Source organism: Lynx rufus, unplaced genomic scaffold (genome assembly GCF_022079265.1).
Source record: "Lynx rufus isolate CCGP_SWC_20201006 ecotype Redwood Valley unplaced genomic scaffold, mLynRuf1.p SCAF_1, whole genome shotgun sequence".
Lineage (NCBI taxonomy): Eukaryota > Metazoa > Chordata > Mammalia > Carnivora > Felidae > Lynx > Lynx rufus.
The window spans coordinates 137,005,469-137,032,179 of NW_025814823.1; the positions used below are offsets into that span (position 1 = coordinate 137,005,469).

The 26,711-nt window shown below is 38.7% G+C and overlaps 1 protein-coding gene across 1 annotated transcript in view; it reads right to left on the minus strand.

The window, feature by feature from the left end:
• Positions 1 to 26,711, minus strand: part of MRPS27 (mitochondrial ribosomal protein S27) — an 87,502-nt gene that overhangs the window by 13,368 nt on the left and 47,423 nt on the right. Inside the window, exons 5-6 of the mRNA XM_047087812.1 lie at positions 6,374 to 6,488; positions 2,578 to 2,656 (exon numbers count right to left, since the gene is read on the minus strand). Of these exons, the coding sequence (XP_046943768.1) occupies positions 2,578 to 2,656; positions 6,374 to 6,488 (194 nt within the window). The remainder of the gene's footprint in view (positions 1 to 2,577; positions 2,657 to 6,373; positions 6,489 to 26,711) is intronic.

Below are 26,711 nucleotides of genomic sequence, written 5' to 3' on the forward strand. Positions count from 1 at the left end.
CTGGAGGAGCTAAGGCATACAGAAAGGAGGCAAATATATTTTCCAGGTCACCCTGACAAGCAGAGCAGAAGCTGGGTTGACTGCCCCATTCTGTGTTCCAGAACCTTCTCCCTGTTGGGGCAAAAGAAGACAAATGCTAGAGAGGATCCTAAATCCCACGTATTGTTTTAGAGACAGAAAACTGATGGCTATAAAAAGGATAATCAGGCTCAGTTTAAAAAGACTTGAAACACTGGAAAGAAAAATGCTCATTCATAAACTATAAGGCCCTGACTATAACACACAATGTTTCCACATGAATGCTGATCACAGAAGTTCAGACCTTGAGCAATTTTTATTTTCCTTTAAGATTCTACAACATAGATGGAAGCCAAGAAAATCAAGTTCAGACAATTTCTTTTCCTTAATATTTGTTGTTAAATTAGAGAATGCTAATATTGGTTTAAAATATGGTGCCAGCACATAACATAGGCACAACACATGTTTTTGACTAAGTAAGTTGCTGTGTTAACCAATTTTTACATATAATCATAATTATAAGAGTTAGCACTGACTTGCAGCTGTTCCTATCCAGCTGGTTTTGTACATGTTGTTATGGTTCCTAATGAGGCCATAGGCAAGAACTTCTATATTCTTTTTGCAAAGGGGGAAATGGGGATAGACAGACCAAGAAGTCATCTACTAAGTCAGTAGCAAATAAGGACCTGGAACGGATTTAAAACAAACAAACAAAAACTCCAAACAAACCAATATTTTAAAAGAACACAATTTTAAGCTAAAACTCCAGTTTAAAAAAAAAAATCTGTTTTTTCAATTGTTCATTACTGAATCCAAAATTACACAAGAAAAATAAATCAAACTTTATCTTTTATCTATATTCTGCAGATCATTCAGCTTGGGAAGTGAAACTAGACTGGCTTATATAATTAGCTAACTTTTCCTCCAAAATCATTTATGTACTTTGATAATTGCCTATCCTATTAACAATAAAAACTGTAATAGTTTCTTTTTTTTACTATTATTTGAGAGACAGAGAATGAACAGGGGAGAGGGGCAGAGGGAGAAAGACAGAAAATCTTAAGCAGGCTCCATGATCACTGTGGAGCCCAATGCAGGGCTCCATCCCATGACCCTGCCTGCGATCATGGCCTGAGTTGAAATCAAGAGTTGGATACTCAACCAACTAAGCCACCCAGGTGCCCCAAAAGTATAATAGCTTCTAAATCTTTGCCATAAATGACAATAATCTTCATTAAAACCTTATTTTTAGAAATCTTCAATATTATTTACTCTACATTTAGGGCAAAAAAAGCCCTTTGACCCCTCTAACATACCTTTTAAAGAAAGAGTGCAGGCAGAAAACTGCTTCTAATAATTTTCCAATGATATACTATTAAATGTGATGTTCATGGAGCATAGATTAAGAAACAGGGAAAAGCTAATTACCTTCCATTTGAATTCAGGAAATGTAGGTTTAACACTGAGTAAGAAATAGACAAGAAGGGATAATTGATATTTCAAAAAATAACATATAGCAAATAATCTTTGGCAGTCAACAACTGCAAGCCTTTTGAGGGAGAAGATAAAGCAGAGATCCAAAGAGAAAGGAGAGAGGTGTCCACACTCAGGGCAGAAAGGTCCAGTCCCCAGCCTGAGCAGCAGGAAAGGTCATCGGTGCTGGTGTGCAGGAATGAGGGGATGGAACCCAATGGCAGGAATCACAGGATAAAACTGCCCGCCAGGGCATAACCACGTTCCTGAGGTAGTAACTCCCAAACACAGGCCTGGCTCCCTTGTGGCTTCTCAGTACCAACCCTGAGGATTAAATGGTAGAAGGGGAAAGCCAGTGTGTGTCTTTACACAGTGGCAAGATTCCTCTTTCCTTCTTCACTGTCAGCACAGCCACAAACACAAGCATGCCGTAATAGGATTCCCTGTCCCATGGAGACTGGCCGGGGTCCATCTGACTCCTCTGTAGTCTGTTGCAATCCCCATCTTTCCTCGGACTCCCTTATTGCAGTGGAAGTTGAGTCACTTTGAATTAATTGCACAGGATTAGAGAATTTTGAGGGTAAAGAGATCTCAGAGATTACTCATCCACTTATTCTACAGATGAGGAAACAAAAGCTTGGGGAGGTAAAATGACTCTCCTTCATAGCAAGTATACTGCTCTTTCCAGGAAGACAACTGATTTTATAGTCTTACATTCCACAAAGAATAACAACTGTGATTTAAATTAAAATTAGCAAATGGTACTAAAAAGAGTCAAGCTAAGAACTGCATTACTATAATCTTAACCAGCCATGGGAGCTCAGGCAAGGTTTATTGCTTAACTAAATTCATTGTCCTTTGCACAAAGAGACATGAACAAATAAACCTGACAAACTCAGGAAAAAACCTGGATATGATTGTCCTATCTGGCCAAGTAGTATGGTAAATCAACTATGCATCTATTTCTGACTGAAAGAGTGATGTAAAGAGATGTCATTCTGAAATTTAGAAAACGAAATTGCCTATATTTACTTACCTTTAAGAGCTGAAGCTCCATTATAAATGGACCTGGGTTTGGTTTCTTACCTTTGTAATTTTCTTTTGTTATGAAAGAATCCATCAGTATATTGAATGTAAAGTTATCTGGAAAAATTCCATATTGGACCTGTAACGGCAATGAAAATAAAAGGAAAATAAGAGAAATATATTCACTTTCATTGTTTGTAATATATGCCTATGCATTATTCATGACAAAACTTGCCACCATTAGCTTTCAGACATTTGACTATCATTTTACAGCATCTGTGACAGTGAAATAAAACCTGTGACTCATGAGGTTTAGTAATTGGAACTTGGTCAGGGTAAGAAAGTTGTGAGTGGGTGTCTGATATAAGACGGTATGTGAAAATTAAAGCTCAATTCTAACACCTCATCAAAGCTAACAACAACAACAACAAAACAAACCAAAACAACAACTCTCCCCCGCCCTGATATGCCACTGGTTCTGTGATTCTTTTTATAAGGTATGATTATCAATGAGGATTCTCACGAGGAAGTACACATTATCACATTATGCAGCATTAAAACAATGCAGCATGGTTTTCTGGTCTTTATTTTTTTCTCAAACTTTATTGAGCTATAACTGACATGCAACACGTAAGTTTAAGGTGTACAACACGATGATATAATACATACATATATATACACACTGAAAATGATTATGATTACCACAATAAGGTTAGTTAACACATCCATCATCTCACATAAGTACCACTGTGTGTGCGCATGTGCCTGTGTGTATGTGTGGTAATGATAACATTTATGATCTTAGCAATTTGAGATACCACTATTGTTAACTATAGTCACCATGCTGTCCATTAGATCCTCAGAACTTACTTACCTTTTAACTTAAACTTTGTACCCTTTGACTAACATCTCTTCATTTCCCCCGACCCCCAGCCCCTGCAATCTACCATTCTATACTTTATTTCTATGAGTCTGGCTTTTTTGATTCCACATATAACTGAGATCAAAGGGTATTTGTCTTTCCCTGACTGATTTATGTCGCTTAGCATAATGACCTTAAAGCTCGTTCATGTGGTCACAAATGGCAAGATCTCCTTCATTCTGATGGCTGAATAATATTCCATTGCATAGATATACACCACATTTTCTTTATCCATTCATCTGTCATTGGACAAGGGTTGTTTCTATGGTTGACTATTGTGAATAATGCTGCAATGAATATGGGGGAGTAGGTATCTCTCTGAGATCCTATTTTCATTTCCTTTGGGTATATACCCAGAAGTGGGATTGCTGGATCATATGGTAGTTCTTTTTTAAATTTCTTGAGGAATCTCCACACCATCTCCCATAGTGGCTGCACCCAGTGCACATTCCCACCAACAGTAAATAAGGGTTCTCTTTTTGCCACACCCACACCAGCACTTGGTATATCTTGTCTCTTAGACTGTTTTTTAAAGACCTTAGAAATATGCTAACAAAATATTACTAACTGAACTTCTGTTCATGAGCAGTAAAATATTCGAGAATCCAGATTTCCCAAAATGTGGATCCTTTAGCATCTACCTAAGAATTTTCTAGGAGTGCTTTAAACAATGCAGATTTCTAAGCCTCAGACTTACAGAATTAGAATCTCTGGGAACAGGGCAAAGAAACCAGAAGTTTTAGTGAGCTTTCTATGTGATTTTCATGCACAATCAAGTGTGATTACTAATGATCTAGATTGTGGTTATATATTTATTTGTTTTAAATTCTTGCTTGAGGAGGATTAACTACCATCTTCCACCCTGCCCCATTCTTCCTCCACCAACTACCAGAAGTACCTGAGGAAAATTTTCAAATTATACACACCCCCTAGGGGAGTCTAATAGTCCTAACCCCCCAGTTGTGAACCACTGCTGAATTGAGTCACTGTTACAGTAGGCTGGATGGGATGCCTCAGATATGTTGAAATGAAAAAATGGTTTAGAAGCCATTGTTTTAAAGGCTGGAGCTCGTGGGAAGTTTCTCTATTTCTCAAAGCAGTCATCCAATTCAGCACTAGTCCTCAGGGGGGCATGGCAAAACCAAAATATTTTAGAATGATAAATCATTAAAGCTAGAAGGAGCCTTAGATATCAATCGGTCGGTGATTCTCAACCCTGGCTTCAAATGAGAATCAACTTGGGAGCTTTAAATGGATACCAATGAGGGATGAATAGGCAGCGCACAAAGGATTTTAAGGGCAGTGAAACTATATGATACTACGTGACACTATAAATATATACATATCATTATACATTTGTCCCAACCCACAGAATGTACAATACCAAGAGTGAGCCCTAATGTAAACTGTGGACTCTGGGTGATTATGATGTGCCAATATAGCTTCATCAATTGTAAAAGATGGATCACTCTGATAGGGGATGTTGATAATGGGGGAAGCTGTGCATGTGTGGGCAGGGAGCATACAGGAAATCTCTGTATCTTCTGCTCAATTTTGCTGTGAACCTAAAGCTGCTCTAAAAAATAAAGTCTATTAAAAAAAAATTTTAAGATATTAAGAAAAAAAAAAGTTAAAGTCTGTGCTCCAGAAAGATTAGTTAGATTAGAATCTTGGGGGTGGTGAAAAGCATCTCTAATTTTTAAAAGTGTCTTGTGTGATTCTAATGGACAGCCAGGGTTGAAGATCACCGGTTTAGTACAATTCACTTGACTCCGAATTGAAAACACTAAGACCTAGACAGATAAAATTATGTGCCTGAACTTATGGGCACTTGGTGGAACTTATGAGGTTACAGCCTGGCTCTTCTGACTCCTTGTCCAGTGTTCTTTCCACGAAAAGACTAGAGCAACAGAAAATGAGATAAACTTTTCTGCATTTCTATACCCTTCTTGTTTTGTTTTCACAGACACCTTCTGTGAGTATAATCTGTGTCATTAAACTCTGAACTGATAAGAATAGGGTTTGATTCATTCCTTCCTCTGGGCCTAACAGATTTATCAGCAAACCTGTTTATCTGCATTATTAAATGATAAGCTTCCTGAGGGCAAGGATAGGATACTGCTCATTTTTGCAGACAATGCCATACCCAGTGCAATGTCTCACATACAAACTGTCTGCAATGCACATTAAGTTGAATTGGGTCCAAGTCATGGGACCAAAAGCTACCAAAACCAAAACTTTTATACCCTTTTGAGTTCTAACATACAAGCCCACTGACACTAAAGAGGTAATATATTTTCACAGAAATACTGTTAAAATCTTTTTATGGTCAAACTAGAGTTATACCTTGAGACTCACAAAAATAACATTCAAATATTTTGCTTATTTTATACTTCAATTCATACTATAAAGGTTAAGACTCAACCCTTGATGGAATGTAATGTTCAGAAAAACCCTAATCATAGGGGACTCTGGGGCTCAAGGAGAGGAGTCAGGGAATTTAGAAGAAAAACATGTTTTGAGTAGCCTAGGAATACTTGTCTTTTAAAAATTGTGTAAGATAGGCTGAATATTCTGGAGATCATATTCCAGCAAAGTGGTCATGTCTTTTTCCCTAAACATCACCAAAGGGAACTGGGCAAGAAATCCACATCTTAGGGATCAAGAATGAAATGACCATCAGTGCCAAGTTCTTTTGACTCAACTTCCTTTTGCTTTTACCTGTCCGTTTCCAAGTCACTAGGTGTGGAGAAGCACAGGCTATGGGAATTTTTATATTTAATTGTTGATTAATTTCTATTCAGTTCCATTCTAAAAAGGATATCTGAGAGCAATATCAAAAGCTATTTCTTGTCCTATTCTTTGCTGTACTATATAGTAGGTGTATCATCTAAACTGAGGAAAAGAAGGTACAAATACCAGGAAACCACTCACCTTATTTACAAGAGTATATAAGGCTTTGTCTTGTGCACCGTATTTTAAACACTGCCTAATCCAGGTGTGGATAGTCCAGTCTCTCAGGTACCAACAATTGGGGCTGTGTCTAAATCTAAATAAAGCATAAGAAGAGAGAAAACTGGTTGTTAACTCTGAAACATCAATGCCAAAATACACCCCTCATAAGTAGGTCCTTCCTTAGATATTTACAGATGTGCAGTCAGTGTGACCAAAAGTCATAAAAGTCAACGGTCAATAAAAACTTGAAGATAAAACTTGTTAAATATAAAGTATGAAATGGGAAAGGGAGGTAGAATAATAATAAATAACAAATAAAAGTATTATAAAAATTGTATTCCTTATTTAATGCCTCTTGATTCAACACCTTGTTTTAAAATAGGAAATTTAGGGGCACCTGGGTGGCTCAGTCGCTTAAGCGTCTCGCTCTTAGTTTCGGCTCAGGTCATGATATCACAGTTCATGGGACTGAACCCCACACTGGGCTCTGTTCTGACAGCATGGAGCTTGCTTGGGATTCTCTCTCTCTCTCTGCCCCTCCCCTGCTCAGATGTGTGTGTGCGCGTGCTCTCTCTCACAAAAAATTAACTTAAAAAAATTTAAAATAGGAGATTTGTAAAAAATAATCTGGTGAAAATGTTTTACTAACCAGGGCATTATATAAATATCATTTCATTAGAAGAGAGATATGAGGCTGAAGCTGACACTTTTGAAGTTTAAAATAAAACAGGTGATGCAAAAATGAAGAAAGGAATGGCACAGCTACTCTGGAGGGGAATCAGCTTTGGGTTATACTGATATTTCTTACGGCATGTAGGAGATATTGGGATACTCTTCACTGAACCAAAAGAGAACAAAAAAGCAGAAAGGAAAACAAAATTTAACATCCAGGTCGTCCAGGATCCATACTCCCAACCCACTGCCTCCTTCAAAGCTCCATTCTAGCTCTTCAGTTTTTGCATTTCCTCTCCTCCTGCTTCCTGTAGCTCCCGACATGGTTTTAAAAAGCCTAAGCAGCCAGGTGTATGTGTCAATACTATCATACAAAAGAAGGAACTTCAAAATGGATGCTGAGTGCTGCTCAGTGCCTCAAGTTTGCACACATTGGTGACACCTGGGGTTGGAGCCACTTCTTGTCCCGGGGGCATCCCTGACACAGACTGAGGGAGAGAGGAGACAGAGCCATGAGCAGGGGTTTAAAGAGCTCCGTGGTTCCTTTTTTTGTTTATCTGCTTTGATTGGGACGCATCCTCACACTTCGTATCATGTCAGAGGAAGCAAGCTCCCATCTTTTAATTGTCCAGGAAGCACATCAATCTTTAGGCTGTACAAAAATCAAACTGTTTTCTTAAATAAAAAAGGTAAGACAAAAACTTGGAGCGAAAGGATTTTGTGTCATATATGAGTCAAGAATACAGCTAATACTAGTGTTTTTTAGAAGCTGGTTATTCAATCTGCCACCTGCTATTTCCTGCCATCTGCTATGGGGATAGTTTCCTGCTGAACAGGTTCTCTGCCAAAGTAAAAGCTGAGAAAAAGAGAGGAAGTGTGAAGTAGTATTTAATTTAGGATATTTATTAGTGCTCTGGTGAGAAATTTGGCAAAAATAAGATCTGAAGATGTTTTATGGATATGGAGTCACCCAGACCTCTCCAGACTTTTGAATATCTTACATTTTGCTGGAAGTTATTTCTCACTCTTTCTCTTTAAAAGAGAAAAAAACAGAAAGAATAGATGGGGCACCTGGCTGGCTTCGTTGGGTGCAGCATGCAACTCTTGATCTTGGGGTCATGAGTTCGAGCCCCAAGTTGAGGGTAGTTTACTTAAAAAAATAAAAATAAATAAATATACAGCTCTTAAAACATAAAAGCAGAAAGAGAGAAATATGCCAATTTATGTTCAGGATGAGAATGACCCAGCCAGAGAAAGACACTGTAATAGGTGCCAAGATACTAGATCTAATGAGATGCTCTGCAGAGACATGAAACAAAATATATCTTTTAGTATTTCATGCTTTCCCTCACATTTTAAAGTCAATAGTTGAGCTACTTGAGTTCTTCCCCTCGTTACTCCGAAAAATCTGAGATTTAAAGCATAATGGCCAGTTAAAAGTTTATTTTATTTTTCAAAGAATCGATTCAAGAGAAATACCAGGTGTACTGCCTAAATGATGGCGATGCTGCCTTGTTGGCCTGTGAGCTCCCTGGGCAAGGAGGGCCATGCCACCTTGCCCCACACTGGTTCCTCAGTGCCGGACACAACTGGTGGCCCAGAGGACATTTCCAGCAAGTAAAAAATGAGTTCAATCAACAAACGTATAAAACACTATTATGTGCTAATTACTTTGCTAACATGTATGGCATATATGAAGAACTGTCAATTCCCTGTAATCGGCGGCATTTATAATCTCATCACAAAAACAAAGTACACAAACATAGTTTAACAATAGTACAAGGTGGAACACAGTGCTAAGGAGACAAAGGGCATCGCTAGTTGCTTAGAAGTGTTTGGGGTGGTAGTGACTGTTAGGTTCAGTCCACTTTTCCTTTAAAAACAAACAAACAAACAAACAAACAAACAAACATAATTTAAAAAGCCAATTGCCTTCTTTACCCAAGATTATTTTAAACTTAAACTTCATTTTAAGATCTAATCTTCTGCCTTAGGATGGCTCCAATAACTACACAAGTTATGACTTTTCTTTCTGATAGACTTTAAGAGCACCACAACCAATTCCAACCAAATACCCTTTTCTTTTATTCACAATCAACAGACCATTTTTAGGTTCTGAAGAAAACAAAGATAAATAGGATCTAGCTTTAGACCTTCAAAGCTCAAATTAAAATTTGTATAAACTTCTTAAAATTTGTATAAACTGCTTAAACTTCTGAGACTAACCTTCATACATGGAAGAACAGAAAAGTTTTATCTTCTCAAAGGTCTCGTCTTCTCATACCTATTTCTTAGAAGCCTAGAGGGAAAGTTACTCAAGACTTCATACATCCAATATAATCATCTCAGCATAGGAGCAGCCTTTGAGAGATTTGTCAACAGACTCACAGTGGTCTTTAATAAGTCCATTCTCTCCCTCATCCTGGAACAGGGCTATTTGCTATGATCTCTTCTCTCTGAGGCCTAGTAATCCAGACACACACCAAGTCTATCAGATGTTCAACCAAGTGAACATATTAAATCAATTTATAAATAAGAGGGAAAAACACATTTAACATGAAATATGCTGTCCAAACTGCAATTCCTGCACTTCCCAGCCAGGCAGCATATAAACTCCTTTCTAAGCCCTCACTGGTGTATGTTATCTAGCTGTCTAAAACATAAACAACTCAAAACATTGAGAGAGTAGGGTCCATCCAACTTTGGATGGTGAGTCTGAGAAGAATGCCTCTATCAATGACGTTTCAAGCAGTTCAGACAGATAAACTTGGGCCCTTTTCAGAACTGCTGGTGGTTAATATGATAGGCAGGTTAAGTCTCTGAAACGGGTACTTGCCTCGAATGATTCTGTGGACTGCTGGACGAGCATTCTCCCTTTCAGCTAGGAGAAAGGCAAAGAGACGAGAACACAACTAACACATTGATTTTCCAATCTGCCTGCAAACAGACTGGCTTTTGTTCTTGCCTGCTCTGACCACCGGCCTGGCAGATTACAGGCGGCCACTGTAGGAGTCCCCTCTGTGCCCCGTGCCATCAGCTGTTTGCTCACCTCGACAGAAGCTTTATTATTGTCCAGGCCAACAGGCTGCCAAGCTAGGCAAACCGTGTGAGTGTGGAAAACATAAACAAATGCAACCCAAACAACCTCAACAATGCTTGTGCTCATGAAGGCCAGGGACATTCTGAGTTTCCAACCTGTAAAAATATAAGTAAACTTACAACAATTCTAAGTACGTGAGTATCTCCCGAGGTAAGGAAGGGCACAAGAAGGAGAAGGAGAGAATGAAGGAGTACACTCTCAAGCTCCACTTCTAGTTCTCAGAGGTGGTGTCCCAAAGCTGAAGATACTTTTGTCCACAGTGCTAAGTAGAGTTTCCAGGCGAAGACAGAACTTGCCTAAAAAGCCAAATCATAGCCAGTCAAATAGCAGGAACTGGGAGGCTTCCTTTCCTTACACATCAGGTTATATTCAGGGCTGCTCAGGGCATTCGCCTGTACCATTGCCCATTCAAGATTAATGGCACCAGGAAGGAAGCAGAGCAGAATCACAGGATGGAAAACTGGGGGCAAAAGTCTTTGATACCTTACAGATTTTTTTAAAGGGGAAGAGAGGTTATATCAAAGAAGTCAAGAGTGAAAAAAGCAAAACACCAGAGACTTAGTGTGATTACAGAAAAGGCACTTTACTGTGTGAAAAAGTCACCTGGGATTTCCTATTTGTAATCAATTTCGTCATTTCATTGAAAAAAAAAAAAGTGGGAAACAGCCTTTTCTTCCGTGGGATTCATATAAAGGTTATCGTTGAAGGCAAATGTGGCAATGCTCATCAGCTCTTCCGAATAACAAGTGAAAGTGCTCCCGGCTGGGCAAGGCTAATGCACAGATGCCAGAGCCTGGAGCCCAGTGGCTGTACCATTTAGCTGCAGCACTGGCTCTTCCATATGAATGAGCAAGCTTTCCACAACGTTTATCTGATTATGAGAGCCACCATCCTTAAACACACACATGCAGTTTTCCCTCCTCCCTAGTGAATTCTGTATCCTGTGGCAACAGGCTTTGCAGATGGAAACCTGCGCCTTTGAGCTGGGCAGACATGAAGACGATTGAGGGGCCAGGGTGAAGAGAGGAAAGAAAGAATGCCAAGAAGAAAATACAGCTGGCACCAAGGCGTGTCATGTGGACTGGGAATCTTATCTGTGAAGCAAAGTGTGTAATTATTAAAAGGTTTGAGCACTTTCCTGAACTGGAACCAAAGAGTAAGAGGGTATCGTGTGACTATTTAAACCAGAATCTGATTCAATCACTGCCACCGACTTTCTCATTCTAAATGGATAATTACGTTCTTTTGCATCCCTCTGGAAATTCTGCTTTCATCAATTATTAGTTGCCCCCCCAAAAGCATAAATAAAATCAAATTTTGAGGAGATAATTTTCTAATAACTATTATATTGTTGTCAAGTATTAAAAAAGGAGTAGAGTCTACTATAGGAACTGATAATAAAGACACAGTATTATAAATTAAATTCTCTTCTCTGCTTGAGATCCCAGAGTCTTATTTATTTATTGTTTGTTTGTTTGTTTGTTTTTGAGAGACAGAGACAGAGCACGAGTGGGGACGGAGCAGACAGAGAGAGAGAGACACAGAATATGAAGCAGGCTCCAGGCTCTGAGCTGTCAGCACAGAGCCCAACGTGGGGCTCGAACTCACGAACTGTGAGATCATGACGTGAGCTGAAGTCGGCGCTTAACTGACTGAGCCACCCAGGCACCTCCCCAGAGTCTTATTCTTATACAGGAACTTCAGTTAATTTTACTTTCAGCAAACTTGTCCTAAGAGTGCACTAAGAGAAGCCCCAGGAACGAAAGTCCGTTCCAAAACGCTCTTCCCTCAGATGGGCAACCAGTGTGGCTCAAACATTTCCAGTGAATTCATTACCTACTTTGTAAAGCAGATTGAAAAAAAGATGTTTTTTTTAAAGTTCTAATATTTTTTTCTTTTTTAAAAGACAAGTTTACAGAGATAGTGTACAAACAGTCAAATTCATACTTCTCAGTGTATAGGTCTATCAAGTTTTGGCAAGTGTGTCCAGTTGTGTGATTACCACCACAAAGATTATGAGAACAGTTCTGCCACCCCTAAAAATTCCTTAACGCTTCCTTTGTAGTCCACCTCTCTAGGGTGTGCCGGTCAGTTTAAGCAAATTTTATATAGATAACCTCCTCAGGTTTCTTTCTACCCCTGGGGCGATTAATTTTATGAGAAGGAAAGCAAATAAGGTAATATAAACCTACAATTTCTATCAGTTAGTTTATAATTCACATCCTGCCAATTTCCAAAAAGAATTTGAAAAAATTAAAACCCAGTTTGCATAAGACCTTCTGGTATCCTTGTTTGCCATTCTAAAAAGGGTGATAAGTAAGTGGATTTTGGTAGAGAATGACACAGGCATAGAATTTTGCAAATGTGAAGTGCTAAATAAATGCAGCATAACGACACATTTTTTGAAGTGAAGATGGATAACAGAGGGGCTTGTTAGATATCAAAGTCAAAGCCTAAATTTGTCAGACTCGGGGCTTAAAAATGTGTTTCACCTGGAAACACACCGGTGTGACATATGAAAAAGTAAGAGAAATACTCAATTTTCCATGAGTCCTATCATGGAATAGGAAGAAAGCAATGATGAAGTAGGATATTATGGCCCCTGATTACTACCTCATTCTCTTCTTTCTGACCTGGCTATTGTTTTGCCAGATTGACCTTTCTCAATCCAGGACACATATTTTGTATTCATGAAGCAAGTTTTTACCAAATAGCTACCCTGTGCCAGGTAATCCATATTCTATCCCTGTGGGTCTACTTAATTTCCTTGAACTCCAGTCTTGAAGATGACATCTCTCCCTTTCTGACACAGAGGGAACACTTGAGAGAAAGAAAAACAGAGCAGGGGTGTACTGTTGTTCTTTCTCTCAAGGTATATAACATAAAGCTAAGGAGTGAGCCAAAATGAAGTGAACTGTTCTTTGTCTGAATCCTGGAACTCCCTTTTTATCATCCTCCAAAAGGTGATGCATGTGGGTGACAGGAGAGGATTATTTGTGAGAACGGAAGGAGAAAAAAATACAGTGATTGCTGGGGTGTTTTCTTGTTTGTGACTGTCCGAAGAGCAGAAAATGGTTGTCTCTGTGGCCCACAACAGACCTGTCAGTGAAACTACACCCAGAAGCACGTGGTGGGGTTCCTCAGCCACTTTAAAGCTGGACGCACAGGTTAGCTTCACACCTGAGATACAGTCACTAGAGGGCAAGGTGAGGCAAAAGGGAGGAACAGCAAGTTCTCTTAGCAAGGAACAGGAAGTTGAGAAAAACTGGATGTTGGAACCAGTCCCATATATAGAAGCACATAAAGTGGTGGGAACTGCCTTGGTTTAGGCAGAGACAATGGACATATTTTTGGTTTTCGGTAGGAAATCTATAGCAATAAATGAGCCAGTTTCAAAAGGATGCAAACATTGCCTGATGTCTTCTATAGTTTGGCTAGGAACTTCAGACAAACTTCTGCAAAATCATGAATAATACGATGACTAAGACAGGAAAATCACATGTATTTATTAATCACTGGTAGGCTGTACATATGAATAGTTCCAAGGAAGGGGAAGAGAGAAACAAAATGGAGAAAAACAAAGGCAGAAAATCAAAAAAAAAATCACAATTTCTGGAGTATTCTCGGCTTAGTAAAGTTGTCAGGATTAAGTTTGCTACAAAAGAAATGAGCAGGCAAAGACACCTGGCCCAGGGATGAAGCATACCAGCAAAAAAGCAGGGAAGCATTAAGCTGATGTTGAGCTGATTTATATGTGTTTTTGTATGTGAGATTACAGATTTCTTTATGGGTAGGGAAGAGAAGCTCAGCACTAATCTGGGTTTCTTAAGAGTCAGTTTTTTTTTTTTTTAAATAAAGAAGAAAATTATCTCAGAGTTTTAAACATTCTGATTCTCTAATACATGGAAAAGTTGAATTCCCTGAGGATTCACTGTTTATAGCAAAAGGTAAGTTTGGATTTACTTCAGTTATGCACCCCAAGGTCACTGCTAGTTTCTATTTCTCTAACTCCACTGACTTCCCTATAAAGTTTTGGATCTCTTAAAAGTAGGGGAGAATTTTTCTAGCCTCTCGTGTCCTGCCAAAGTAGGTGTTCGATGATTTGGCAATAGTGACTAGGCCTGCTCAGACTGTATAAATCCCAATAATATGTGCTGAAATTCATGACCAGTGTTTATATTTGAAACAGTAATGCAATTTCAGTTTTGAAATATCATCCTGACTACAAATAGATGAAGGAAATGCTGCCTCTTTTTGTACAAGGCAGGAGGCAATCAGAGATGGCAGAGAATGTGGAATCATGTGGTCACTCTGCAAAGCCACCTACTCCTCACTTCCTCTATCTGCTGTTTCCCTCCCATCAAAAAGATCCATGGGTTCTGCAGTGTAGTAGTTTCAGGAACAGACAAGCTGATGGAAGAGTAAAACCACAAACATGAGAATAGAAGACCAAATACATGGATTCAAAGAACTTCCCTAACGGGTTCTAAACCAAAAAACTTAAGACTCCTCTCAAGATGGGAAGAGACTCTGAAAGTCATCTAGGCCAAGTAAACTGGGGATAGGTGAAGGAAGAAACATTCCATATACAATTAGAGAATCTAATTTAGTGCTGGTAGGGACTGTGAATACCCACTGTTTACGGAACTATTTACTGAGAATTTACTATTTTCTTTCCTTCTTCTTCCTCTTTTTTTTAATGTTTATCTTTGAGACAGCGAGAGAGATAGAGACAGAGCATGAGCAGGGGAGGGGGAGGGGGAGGGGTAGAGAGAGAGAGAGGGAGACACAGAATCTGAAGCAGGCTCCAGGCTCTCAGCTGTCAGCACAGAGCCTGACACCAGGCTTGAACCCACAAACTGTCAGATCATGCCCTGAGCTGGAGTCGGATGCTTAACTGACTGAGCCATCCAGGATCCCCGAAAAGTTACTATTTTCTAAGCCCTGTACTGGGTGATGCAAAACCGCCTAGTCCAATTCCTTTATTTCATAGATGAGAAATCTTGGTGTCTAGTGAGATGAAAAGATTTAACCAAAGATAAGCATGGTTTGTAACAGGACTTAAACTAGACTCTTCACTCTTATTATTCCACCAGTGCCTCTCAGTTCTTTTATGTATAAGACATCTTTAAAAAGCATCTCTGCAGTTTGACAAAGGTCTCTAACATATTGAAATATAAATAACATCTCTTCTAAATGTAGCAGCAGAACTCAGAGAAATATACTCAAACTGTGAAATAGTTTTGGAATTAGTCAAACTAGCCGTTTGACTTTGCGAAGTCACTTGATCCTCCAGGGTTTCAATTCCTGCAACTGTAAACAGAAGAGGTAGGATTATCTGGAACTCAACTGTCCACAGGGGCCAGTCAGTTAACACAAATGCATGAAGAAAGAACCATGTAACACAATAGGTGCAAAGCTGTTTGTAGTACTATCAAATACAGTAGCGACTATTTTTGAAAGCACATTAGAAAAGTATACTGGGACTGTGGACTGGACCAGATCCCCTGAAACTCCTTCCAACTCTTTAGTTTAATGACTCTGAAGAATAATAAGCCTAATCTGCTCATTAAAACATCAGTCATTTACATGTTTCTATTAAGCCAGAAAAATGGCAGTGATACAAATAAGTGAATACAGATTCAAAGATAAACAAGCAGCCATTCAGCCCAAAGCCCATTCTACTCTTTTCCACTAGCCACTAGCCTCCATTACCCTACCAGCCGAACACCAATTAACCTAGTTTGGGCAGTCAACACAGATAATTATGGGGACAGCAGAACTTGCAAAGTGGCATCTAAAATTTCAAGATGAAGTGATAAAACCACTGAAGTTGAACTCAAGGTCCTGAAAGTAGATTTTAACTGGAGACCAAGTTTTGCAGGAAATAAAATTTTCAGTAATTGATCCGTCCATTAGTAAAGTATTTTCTACTCCAATGAATACTTTATTGTAGTCAATTTATATCTAAGAGTCAGCCATCCAAAGTAACTTTCCTATACAACACAAATTGTTCTGTATGTTGCTATTTTCTCCTACTCCTTAAATGAATTACAGCTACGCAGTCATAATCATCCAAAGAACTTACCATCATAACTTGCTTATTTTTGGTATCAAACCCCCTATGATCTGATTATTTCTAGAGAATAAATAGCTGAACCCTTTAAAAAAGGGGGAGTGAAATAGGGGTGGTCATAGGGATATTAAATTATTTGCCAGTTTCTGGAACCATAAAAGGGCACAATCACTTTTTTGTAGCTAAAGAGGAAAGACATTGGAAAACTGAGATTTGGATCTGTCAGCGCAATTGGTTTTCAGGAAGCTTTAATTTACCAGTACAACACGATACAACGTAACTCCTTATTTATAGATGAAGGTTGGAAAATTAAGGTGGCCTTTCTTTCTTTCTTGTGCTGCCACATGGTTAAAATCAGCATGACTATACCCAATAAGCAGTTCCTCTACATTTAGCTCAGGCTAGCCCCCCGCCCACTACCACTAAAACCAAACTTAAAAAAAAAAAAATGGAAATATTTGAAATTCTACAAATAAACATAATGTACTAAGAAAATTCTTAAGGATGTCCAAATGCACACTTCATTCCATAGGAATGTTAAGGGTCTGAGACAATTCCTTTTAATATGATAATCAATTATAAATTTTGAACAGCAAAGAGCTAATTTTTTAGTACTACACCAAACATAAAGATTTGGGTTCAACTGTTCTGGGTGTCAGATCTTCCATAAAACCACCATGCTACAGCTAAACAAAGGCTCTTTGGCTGGCCCAAAAGGAGGGAATGAACAAATTTGAAAAACATCTTTATTCCCCAAGAAAAATTTTTAAAATGTCTAAAAGTGCCAGGAGAGCTGTCTCAGTGTGACTGTGGGCAGCTTTCCAAAGTCCCTCTGCTTCTCTAAGTATGAGTCATAGGGAGAGGAGAGAGAGTATCTTGGCAAAGATACAGCCTTTCCTCTTTGGTTCCACCTTCCCGCCCCCTTTTATTTTATTCAAAAAACAAAACAACAACAACAAAAAAAACCCTTTGATGGATAATAGTTAAATAGAATCCAGACAGGCTTAACTGAAGAAGTTTGAACCCCAGAGAGGCAAAATATCATTGCAGAAGTCTCTATTGTTTGCATTGTGAGCCACAGACGCAGGGAAGGATCTTCTGCATCCTAAAAAGGGCTGGACCCATTGATCATGTGTCAGATCGTGGCTGTGCTTTGTAGGAGAGGAGAGAGAAATGAACTATGAAAATACCTCCCCTTCCCTAGCTTCAGAAACATCATTAGCTCATATGCTGGACAATTACAGCAAGCTGGAAGGGGCAGTAGCTTGTCCTTTATGAGTGCACATTAAGTGGATTTCAACCACAACAGCTGTAGGCTATCCATCTGTACATGGCTGCTACAGTGTGCGCAGCCTTCAATGAACAGGTACGATTTTTCCTTTGCTAATTTTAGGCAAAAAAGCAAGAGAGCTAGTTAATTTAAACAATAAAAATAAAAACAGAGAATACCGAAGGAAAAGCTGAATGCTCAACTAGAGACAGAAGAGCTCTACTCTGGCACTGGCATGTGCTCATTTGTCAACCTACTATGAACCGAGATGTTATGCTGGGCACTAAGGGAAAGAGATAAACACACATACTCCTTGCCTCCAATTAGCTAGACTGGGAGTATCAAAACACAAGTATTTTGTGAGCTTCTAAAACAAGCTTAGAAGGTTAATTCATTACCATCAATGAAAGTCCTCATTTACTTAACACTGATTATTTTGTAATGCCCGGGTAAAGAAATTTTTAAAAATTGGCTCTCAATAGGAAAATGAATCCAACTTCCCTCTCTTCTTCTTAGTATGTCTTTTCTTACTTATTTGCTTTCTTTGGACATAATTAAGAAATAAAATGTTACAGACAAAAATAAAGCTGTAACCTCCTCCTGCCGCTTTCTGAGGAGGATCGTTGGTGTCCATCATGCTCATACATGTTTTTATACCTTTATCATCTAGGGATGCATCCAGTTTAAGGTACATGTATCTGCCATTTAACTCTGCATTCAAGGCCTGTCCGATAGAGAACTGACCCAAACCACAGTAATAAATATGTGATTCTCCAGGGGCAGAAGAGTAAGGACAGAAGTGACAAAATCATGGCTATTTCAGATATGAGGGGGATTACATGCCACTGTCACCGTGGAAATTAATCAGCACTGCTGCCAGAAAAATCCCTGACAAGGTGATTGCTCTGTATTTGACTGGAACGCAGTCCTGACTCACTGACTTGGTTAAATTAACCTGAGAATCAGTTTTATCATCTATGAAACAGAGGTGAAAAATACCTTTACCATTGGGTTATTGTGAAAATCAAAGGAGAATTAGGTAAGTATGTTAACAACTTTTAATCCTCTTTGGAACCAAAGAGAGTACAAATATGCAAAAAATGATCATATATACAAAATGCATGTATGCAAAAAACGATCATAGTATCATTGTTATGGTTTACTTCATATAGAACTTGATGGCATTCTGTCTGGTACTGCTTACTAATTTCTGTAAGTGTTTATCTTTCCTAAGACTAAGGCCTGTGGCGTAACTGCTCTTGGTAGCAGAGTAGCAGTTAAGATCTACAATTTGGCATCAGGTAGACCTCATTCCTACTTTATAACCCCCAGGAAACGGACTCTAATCCTGAGGATGCTAACCTGTAAAATATGAGTAAAAGTTGTACCCACCTCACATGGCACAATCTGACTGCTCTGAGCATTAAGGAGATAAGACATGTAAACTCCTAAATACATGGCTAGCACACAGCACTTTCAGACAAGCTGGACAGAGCAGCTGACAGCACCCATGTGCAAAAGCCCACTGAGTTAAATGTGAGCTCTTATGACTATTCCCTCCACATGGGATGTGACTGCAAAATGCTAGACACACACAAGCAGCAAATACTTGACTGTCATCAGCCAACTGGGAAGAGCAGGAAGGACAGGGTAAGAGGGTGAAGCATCCCATGTGCCCCATTCCTCTACAGACAATCTCAAATGAGGAGCTGGAAGGCGAACCAGAGGGGAAAACAGAGAGGCTTTTCACAATCACAAAGGCCCAAAGCCAACCAGTACAGGGGTGTGCCAGTCAGTCTGATGACTGGTAGTAGGGTTTCTGATCTTATTTATGATAGAAAAAGGTCCAGGCAGGGAGATGGGAGTCAGAAGGTGACCTAATAAGGAGTTAGTTTACCCATTCCTGCTCTTCTGCCCTTGGACTGGTTTTCACAAGTTTGGCAAGGCAGAGTTACAACGCAACAGAGTTTATGCCTTGAGTCTTCTGTCGGTTCAATGCCCAGCAGCCTCTGGCTGGAGTCAACAACTAAGGAGTGTGAATACCTACTGAAGACAAACTGAACCACTCAAAAGAGAAGCTGCCAAGCACTGCTCAAGGCTCTGATCTATGCTTGGGACAGAATCTCAGAGGAAGGAAATAAGTATCTATATGGGACATACCACCCATCCAAGCCCAGGAAGTAAAGGAAAAAAGCAACAAAGGCAATGCATTTGCTGCTGAGCAAGCTGCTGTAACCTGTGCCAGCCCCAACCCCCCGCAGCCATGAGCCCTCTTTTCCTTGTCTTATCCACCAGTGGTAACCTAAAAGGACTTTAAGACTGAAAGCTCCCATTCCTGCCCCCAACCCCGATGGATCCATTAGCACTTTCACAACCTGGAAAAAGTGTTTGATGGCACCCACATGACAGCAAAAGGGCCAGAGTTAACCTTTTTTCAAGTTAAAAAATATTGTGAATATAGCTAATCACTAATAACTGGGTTTTAGGATCCTATGTTAAGATAGGCTCAAAAATGAGACAGAGCTGTTGCTATGGTGACCACAGTATTTGATAATCTCTAGGATTTTCCATTAATTCCGTGCAAGTATAGAAAAGTCTGATTTATTAGCCACACTTGTACTAACTATATCTTTAGGAATGAATGCTTATAAAAAAGGGTGCAACATACTGAGAAACGTGATTTTTCTGGAATATTTAGATCTCAAAAAAAAAAAAAATCACACTGAAGGGAAGCTTCCTTTTCCCGGATCCTCATCTAACTGTGAGAATGATGAGGAGTATGAAAATAAGTAACAGCATTGTTAATTAAAAAGTACTGAACACTTCCTATCTGCATTATCTTAAGTACTTTATATACACTTTTTTGTTTTTACAGAGTAGGAAACTGAAAACTAAAAAGGATACAAACGAGCCTAGGAGCTTGCAATCAAGCCAACCCAGGTGGTTTTTTATTTTTACTACAGTGTTTGAATAAAACTACTAGTTGCTGTCGAGCATCAGTAGTTAGTTTCCTTTAGACAGCCTGCTTTATAAGAAATGTGTCACCCTGAACACTAGAATTACACTTGGCACGGCAGGATGTTCATGTTATGAGGGGAACATGGAAGTGAGGACAGCAGGTTCTCATGCTAGGGTAGGCTGATAATGCTATTTTGTTGGATGATGTCCCCACCCTGCACCCAGCACCAAGAATCCACAGGTCTTTTCTCTTGGGGTGTTCAGTTTCCCCAGAGATGACTCATCCAGGCTCCTCCTTGAGAGGGATAACAGTCCTTGCATCTCGAAGTCCAGAGTCCTTCTGGTTCACTCTCTCCAGAAAGAAAAGTCTTCTACTAGGTTTGGAGAGAAACACTGGTATTTCGTTACTTCTTATGAAAACTTCCAATCAGTCCTCCTCTCCTACTACTTTATCTTTATGATCTAGGGTCCTATGGTATGGATGCTCTTGCTGCCAAATTTCTTCTCTTGCCAGCTTCAGCGGTAGCTTTCTCTTTCTGCTAAATGTGTTACCGCTTGTCCATCCATTTTCTAGCTTTCAAAATTTTGTTCCTGTTGTCTCCTCTTCTGTTCTCTTTATTTTGTAGTTTTTGTCTTTTCTTTTTTTTACCTTTTATTGTCATTTTTGTGGAGGTTTTACAAGGGAATGGAGATAAGAACGTATGTTCAATCTGTCCTGCTTAATCAGAAGACGTTTATAAGCAGTTGATCTCTGTGAACTAGTCAATGGAATGTACTTGAAAGCAATGAGGTAAAGAAAATGGACTTCAAACATTCAAATGTATTTCAACAGTAATATCCTCTGTTTAAAAAAGAAGAACACAACTAGAGGAAGACATTTAACCCTCTGGATATCCACTTCAGTAAATTACAAAACAAAAGGTTAGATCAGAGAACGGTCCTTTAATAACCCTTTTAACTCTAAAATTCTTCAACGAAGGCCCAAAATAAATCAGTGTTATAATTTGAATTACTTATTCAACCTAGAAAATTGTATTGAAAACATCTGGAGGTTGCCTGGGTGGCTCAGTCAGTTAAGCATCTGACTTCAGCTCAGGTCATGATCTCGCAGTTTGTGGATTCGAGCCCCGCATCAGGCTCTGTACAGACAGCTCCGAGCCTGGAGCCTGCTTTGGATTTTGTGTCTTCCTCTCCCTCAGCCCCTCCCCTCCCCCTCCCCTGCCCCCCCCAAAAAAAAAAATAAAAAAAAAATGTGTACATATATTAAAAGCCTAGTACATGGATGTATGCTAAGTGTTGAAAACATTAAGACATAGTCCCTGAAGATACACGCAAATGACATATCAGATAAAGGGTTAATATCCAAAATCTATAACGAACTTGTCAAACTCAACACCCAAAAAACAAATAATCCAGTGAAGAGATGGGCAGAAGACATGAACACTTTTCCAAAGAAGACATCCAGATGGCTAAACAAATACATGAAAAGATGCTCAACATCACTCATCATCAGGGAAATACAAATCAAAACCGCAATGAGATACCACCTCACACCGGTCAGAATGATGAAATAAACAACTCAGGAAATAACACATGTTGGTGAGGATGTAGAGAAAGGGGAGCCCTTTTGCACTGTTGGTGGGAATGCAAAACGATGCAGCCATTCTGGAAAACAGTATGGAGGTTCCTCAAAAAGTTAAAAGTAGAACTACCCTATGACCCAGCAATTGCACTACTAGGTATTTATCTAAAGGATACAAAAATGCGGATTCAAAGGGGCACATGCCCCCAATGTTTATAGCAGCACAATCAACAACAGCCAAATTATGGAAAGAGCCCAAATGTCCATCAACTGATGAATGGATAATGAAGATATGGTATGTGTATATATGTGTAAATATAAGCGTGTGTGTGTGTGTATATATATGTGTATATATATATGTATATATACACACACACACACATATATATGTATATATATATATATATATATATATATATATATATGAACAATGAAATATTACTCGGTGATCAAAAAGAATGAAATTTTGACATTTGCAACCACAAGGATGCAACCACAAGCATTATGTTAAGTGAATATAAGTCAATCAGAGAAATACAAATATATGACTTCACTCATGTGGAATTTAAGAAACACAACAGATGAACATAGGTGAAGAGAATGAAAAAATAATAATAACAAAATAAAATAAAATAAAATAAAATAAAATAAAATAAAATAAAATAAAATAAAAACAGAGAGGGAGGCAAACCATAAGAGACTCTTAAATATTGAGAACTGAGGGTTGATGGAGGCAAGATTGGTGGGGGGATGGGCTAAATGGGTGATGGGCATCAAGGCCACTTGGGATGAGCACAAGATGATGAACCATTAAATTCTACTTCTGAAGCCAATACTATACTCTATGTTAATAACTTGAACCAAAAAAAAAAAAAAAGAAAGAAAGAAAGAAAAAAGAAAAAAACATGGTCCCTAAATTGTATTATTTCCTCTTTTTTCTGGGAAAAAAAAAGATAATCACATCTAACAACATTATTCAGGATTTCTTGAGAAATGAAAACTAGTTTTGGCAAATTCTCTTTTAAGAAAGTAGGAAATTATGTAATATTGCAACAGTGTCTTAAAAGATGAAACTTTAGCCATATTCATAGAACTTTCTCTTTTCTGACGATTTTTTTTTTTAATAAGTGTTTTATCTATTATGTAAAGGGTCAAGAAGCTAGGGGAATGGATCTCACAAAATTGTGAAACCAGTACAACAGAATTACCTAATTAGGTTGAAGTCCAGCAGAGCACCAAGGCATTTATGTGTTAACTTTTTTTTTTTCTTTTTTACATTTATTTACTTTTGAGAGAGAGGCAGACTGCAAGTGGGGGAGGGGAAGACACAGAGGGAGATACAGAATCCAAAGCAGGCTCCGAGCTGACAGCACAGAGCCCGACGCGGGGCTCGAACTCACAAACTGTGAGATCATGACGTGAGCCCAAGTTGGACGCTTAACCGAGTGAGCCACCCAGGCACCCCCTTATGTGTCAACTTCTTACAGCAGGTTACCACAAGCCTTGAGAAATTAGGGAGTACATCATGCCATATAGACACAGTCATCTATTTATCAGAAGAGAGGAAAAAAGAAAGGAAACAAGGGAAAGAGAGATACAATAGCCACCCCTACTTATTGTCCTTAGGGTTAAAACAAAGTTAACCCCATTTCCCCAAGTCCTGGAATTCTATACATGGACCCCTTTACTTTATATGGAAAGGACAGCCATAGTCTAAAAGAGACAGAAAAATGTCAGAAAATTTAATGAATACAGTGCCACATTAGAACAAGGAATAAGGACCTCTTCCTTTGCATATGTGGAGAAACACTGGCACTAGGACACAATACAGCACATAAAGCACCTGCTTCCTCGAGTATATACACTCAACTTTTCATTCTTTATAAATGCCACACAGGATGTGACATTACACACAAGCCATGTCACCCATTCAAGGGATAATAAAAACTCAAATGGTTGGGCTAAAAATTATACTTCAGTGAATTCAGGTCATTCAAAAATCAGGACTGTTTCATATGTTTAATAATCTGTTGGGTTTCTGGTTACCACTGTCCTTTGCTTTAGAAAAGGGCCTGCCTCCAAGAAATGTGAATGTCATTTTTATTCACTGAATCAAATAAATATGCAAGATTTAGTAGCTCTGTAAAGAAGAGCTTATCTTTCACACCTGTAATGTAACATATTTATTGATATGCATTCAACATACACATATACATCTGAATAAGGATGGCAGTCGTGGACAAAAGGCTTAAGGCCTATATATTAGGTCAGTACTTATCTGTCCCTGATATTACACTCATCGAGTAATATTACTTTACTACTGCCCAGGGCCATGCCTTGATAATTCTTCTCTCTGTAGGCACTCAACATGAAAACACCTACATGGTGTATTCAATGATAAAATAGTGCCCAACATTTCTGAACTCTTATGTTTTTCCAGTCACTCTCTTCACTGCTTTCTAAAAATTATTTCATTCATGATCAGAACAACTCTATGTAAGGCAAGTATTTTATTATCTCCATTTTACAGATAAGGAACATCTGAGTTAGAACAAAAGAGTTAGATAGCTTCCCTAAGGTCACACAGTTAGGATTTAAACCCAGACAGTCTGACTCCAGAGCTCTTGACCACTCATTTATACTGCCTGTTACTATAATCAGGTGATTTTATTTGTGTTTTAATTTTGTGACAACACTTTATTTTTTTAAGTAAGCTCTACACCCAACGTGGGGCTTCAACTCAGGACCCTGAGATCAAGAGTTACATGCTCCAATGACTGAGTTAGCCAGGCACCCCTAATCAGGTAGATTTGAAAAATTTTTTTAAATTATTATGTTTATCTATTTTGAGAGAGAGAGAGCAAGCGAGCAGTGGAGAGGCAGAGGGAGAGGGAGACAGAAACCAAAGCAGGCTCTGAGCTGTCAGCACAGAGCCTAACCTGGGGCTCAAACCCACAAACCATGAGATCCATGACCTGAGCCGAAGTCAGATGCTCAACTGACTGAGTCACCCAGGCACCCCAATCAGGTAGATTTTAAAGACAAAATTTCTGTTAACTTTCTACCAAAAAAACTGGGACTTCTTAATCCTCTAATCAGGGCATCAATAACAATACAGAAGGTGCTATTCCAGTTAAGACTACCCCCTAGAAAAAGGAGCTTTTGGCCAGAAAATTTGTCATTTTCAGAAATTAGAGATAAAATAATTTGGTTTGAATCATACTGAAAGTCATTGTCCTTTCTCTCCTGATCCTGGAATGCGATATTATAACTAGATGTTTAGCAAGCGACCTCAGCCCTCAGCCCTAGAATTTCCACTATTATTCACTAAAGACAATCAAATGTCACCATTTGCTATCACATCTCCTTAATGACCATAATGCACCTAATGATATCACAGACAAGTATATCTGTGTATACCTGACATATTCCATGCATAATGGAATTATGTGTTTCATTCCTATGCATGTTTATATATATACTCACATATAAGAAAATGCTATCAAATGGAATAATATATACCTTATACCTAAACACAGCAACAGCCTTTCCAAAAATTTAAAAACCTAAAGGTATTAATAAATGAACAGTTAAAATTTAAGGGGAGGGGTAGGTAGAGATTTAAAATAAAATTTAAGAGGAGAAAAGACCCATGCTGACTCAGTGGCAAGGCATCCCATTGAAAGAATATTGTAGAGCTGTTAAGGGACGCTTCAACTTATCCATTCAACCCCTTTACTTTCCTCATTATAAAAAAGTGAGCTTAGAATGATAAGGCAAACTTGGCAAAGAGCTCTTTGACAATTTCATTATGTAAATTATATTAACTGAGCCTTCATGTATTGCCCTCTCTCTTTTTTCCCAGCTATCCAAAGTCATTTGGCATTGTAGTGGGTGTGACTGCAGAACTATATGGATGAGGCAGAGTGGAAGCAGTTCAGAAAGAAGCCTCACTGAGAAGGGGGAATTATTCCATGTGCCCTGATTTTGACATTTGCCTAAGTGATCCTCAAAACAATGAGCCTGTGACAGTACTCATTTTCTCATAAAATGCCCATCAATTCGGTACTCAGTGCCTCTATGCTGACTCATGCTCTGTTATTAGAACTCAAGAACAAGAAGAAAACATTAAGAGACTCCTTGAAGTCTAATGCCCTCATCCATTGATCATCAGAGGATAATACTATTCCTACAAGATGCTATTGTATGTCTTGTACAGAATAATCAGGCCATTCTTGGTAACCTCAGGATTTAAGGCAGGCTCTAAGATTATTTCCTAAAGAAATACAAATACAAGTACAATAGATAAGTATCACAGATGTGTAACTATATGTCATTTACATACAACCAACAGGAAGGAAACCCAACCACCATAAGGTATACCACATACATAAACCTTGAGCTTTGACTCTTTACCCAACAACACTTCTTTATATCATTGCACTGTTTTTTGGTGGAATTTTTATATAGCTGTACCCTATTACAAATAGCTACATACCTTTGGGAAAATCTTTTATTCCTTCTCTCTTATAGTTTCCAACTCAGTAAATTACAATATTTTTAACAACTCGCTCAAATAGACTATGAGTCTATATATAACCCTGCCTTTGGAAGACCACAAATGCTTATAATATTTTTTCTCCCTACCTGAAAATGACT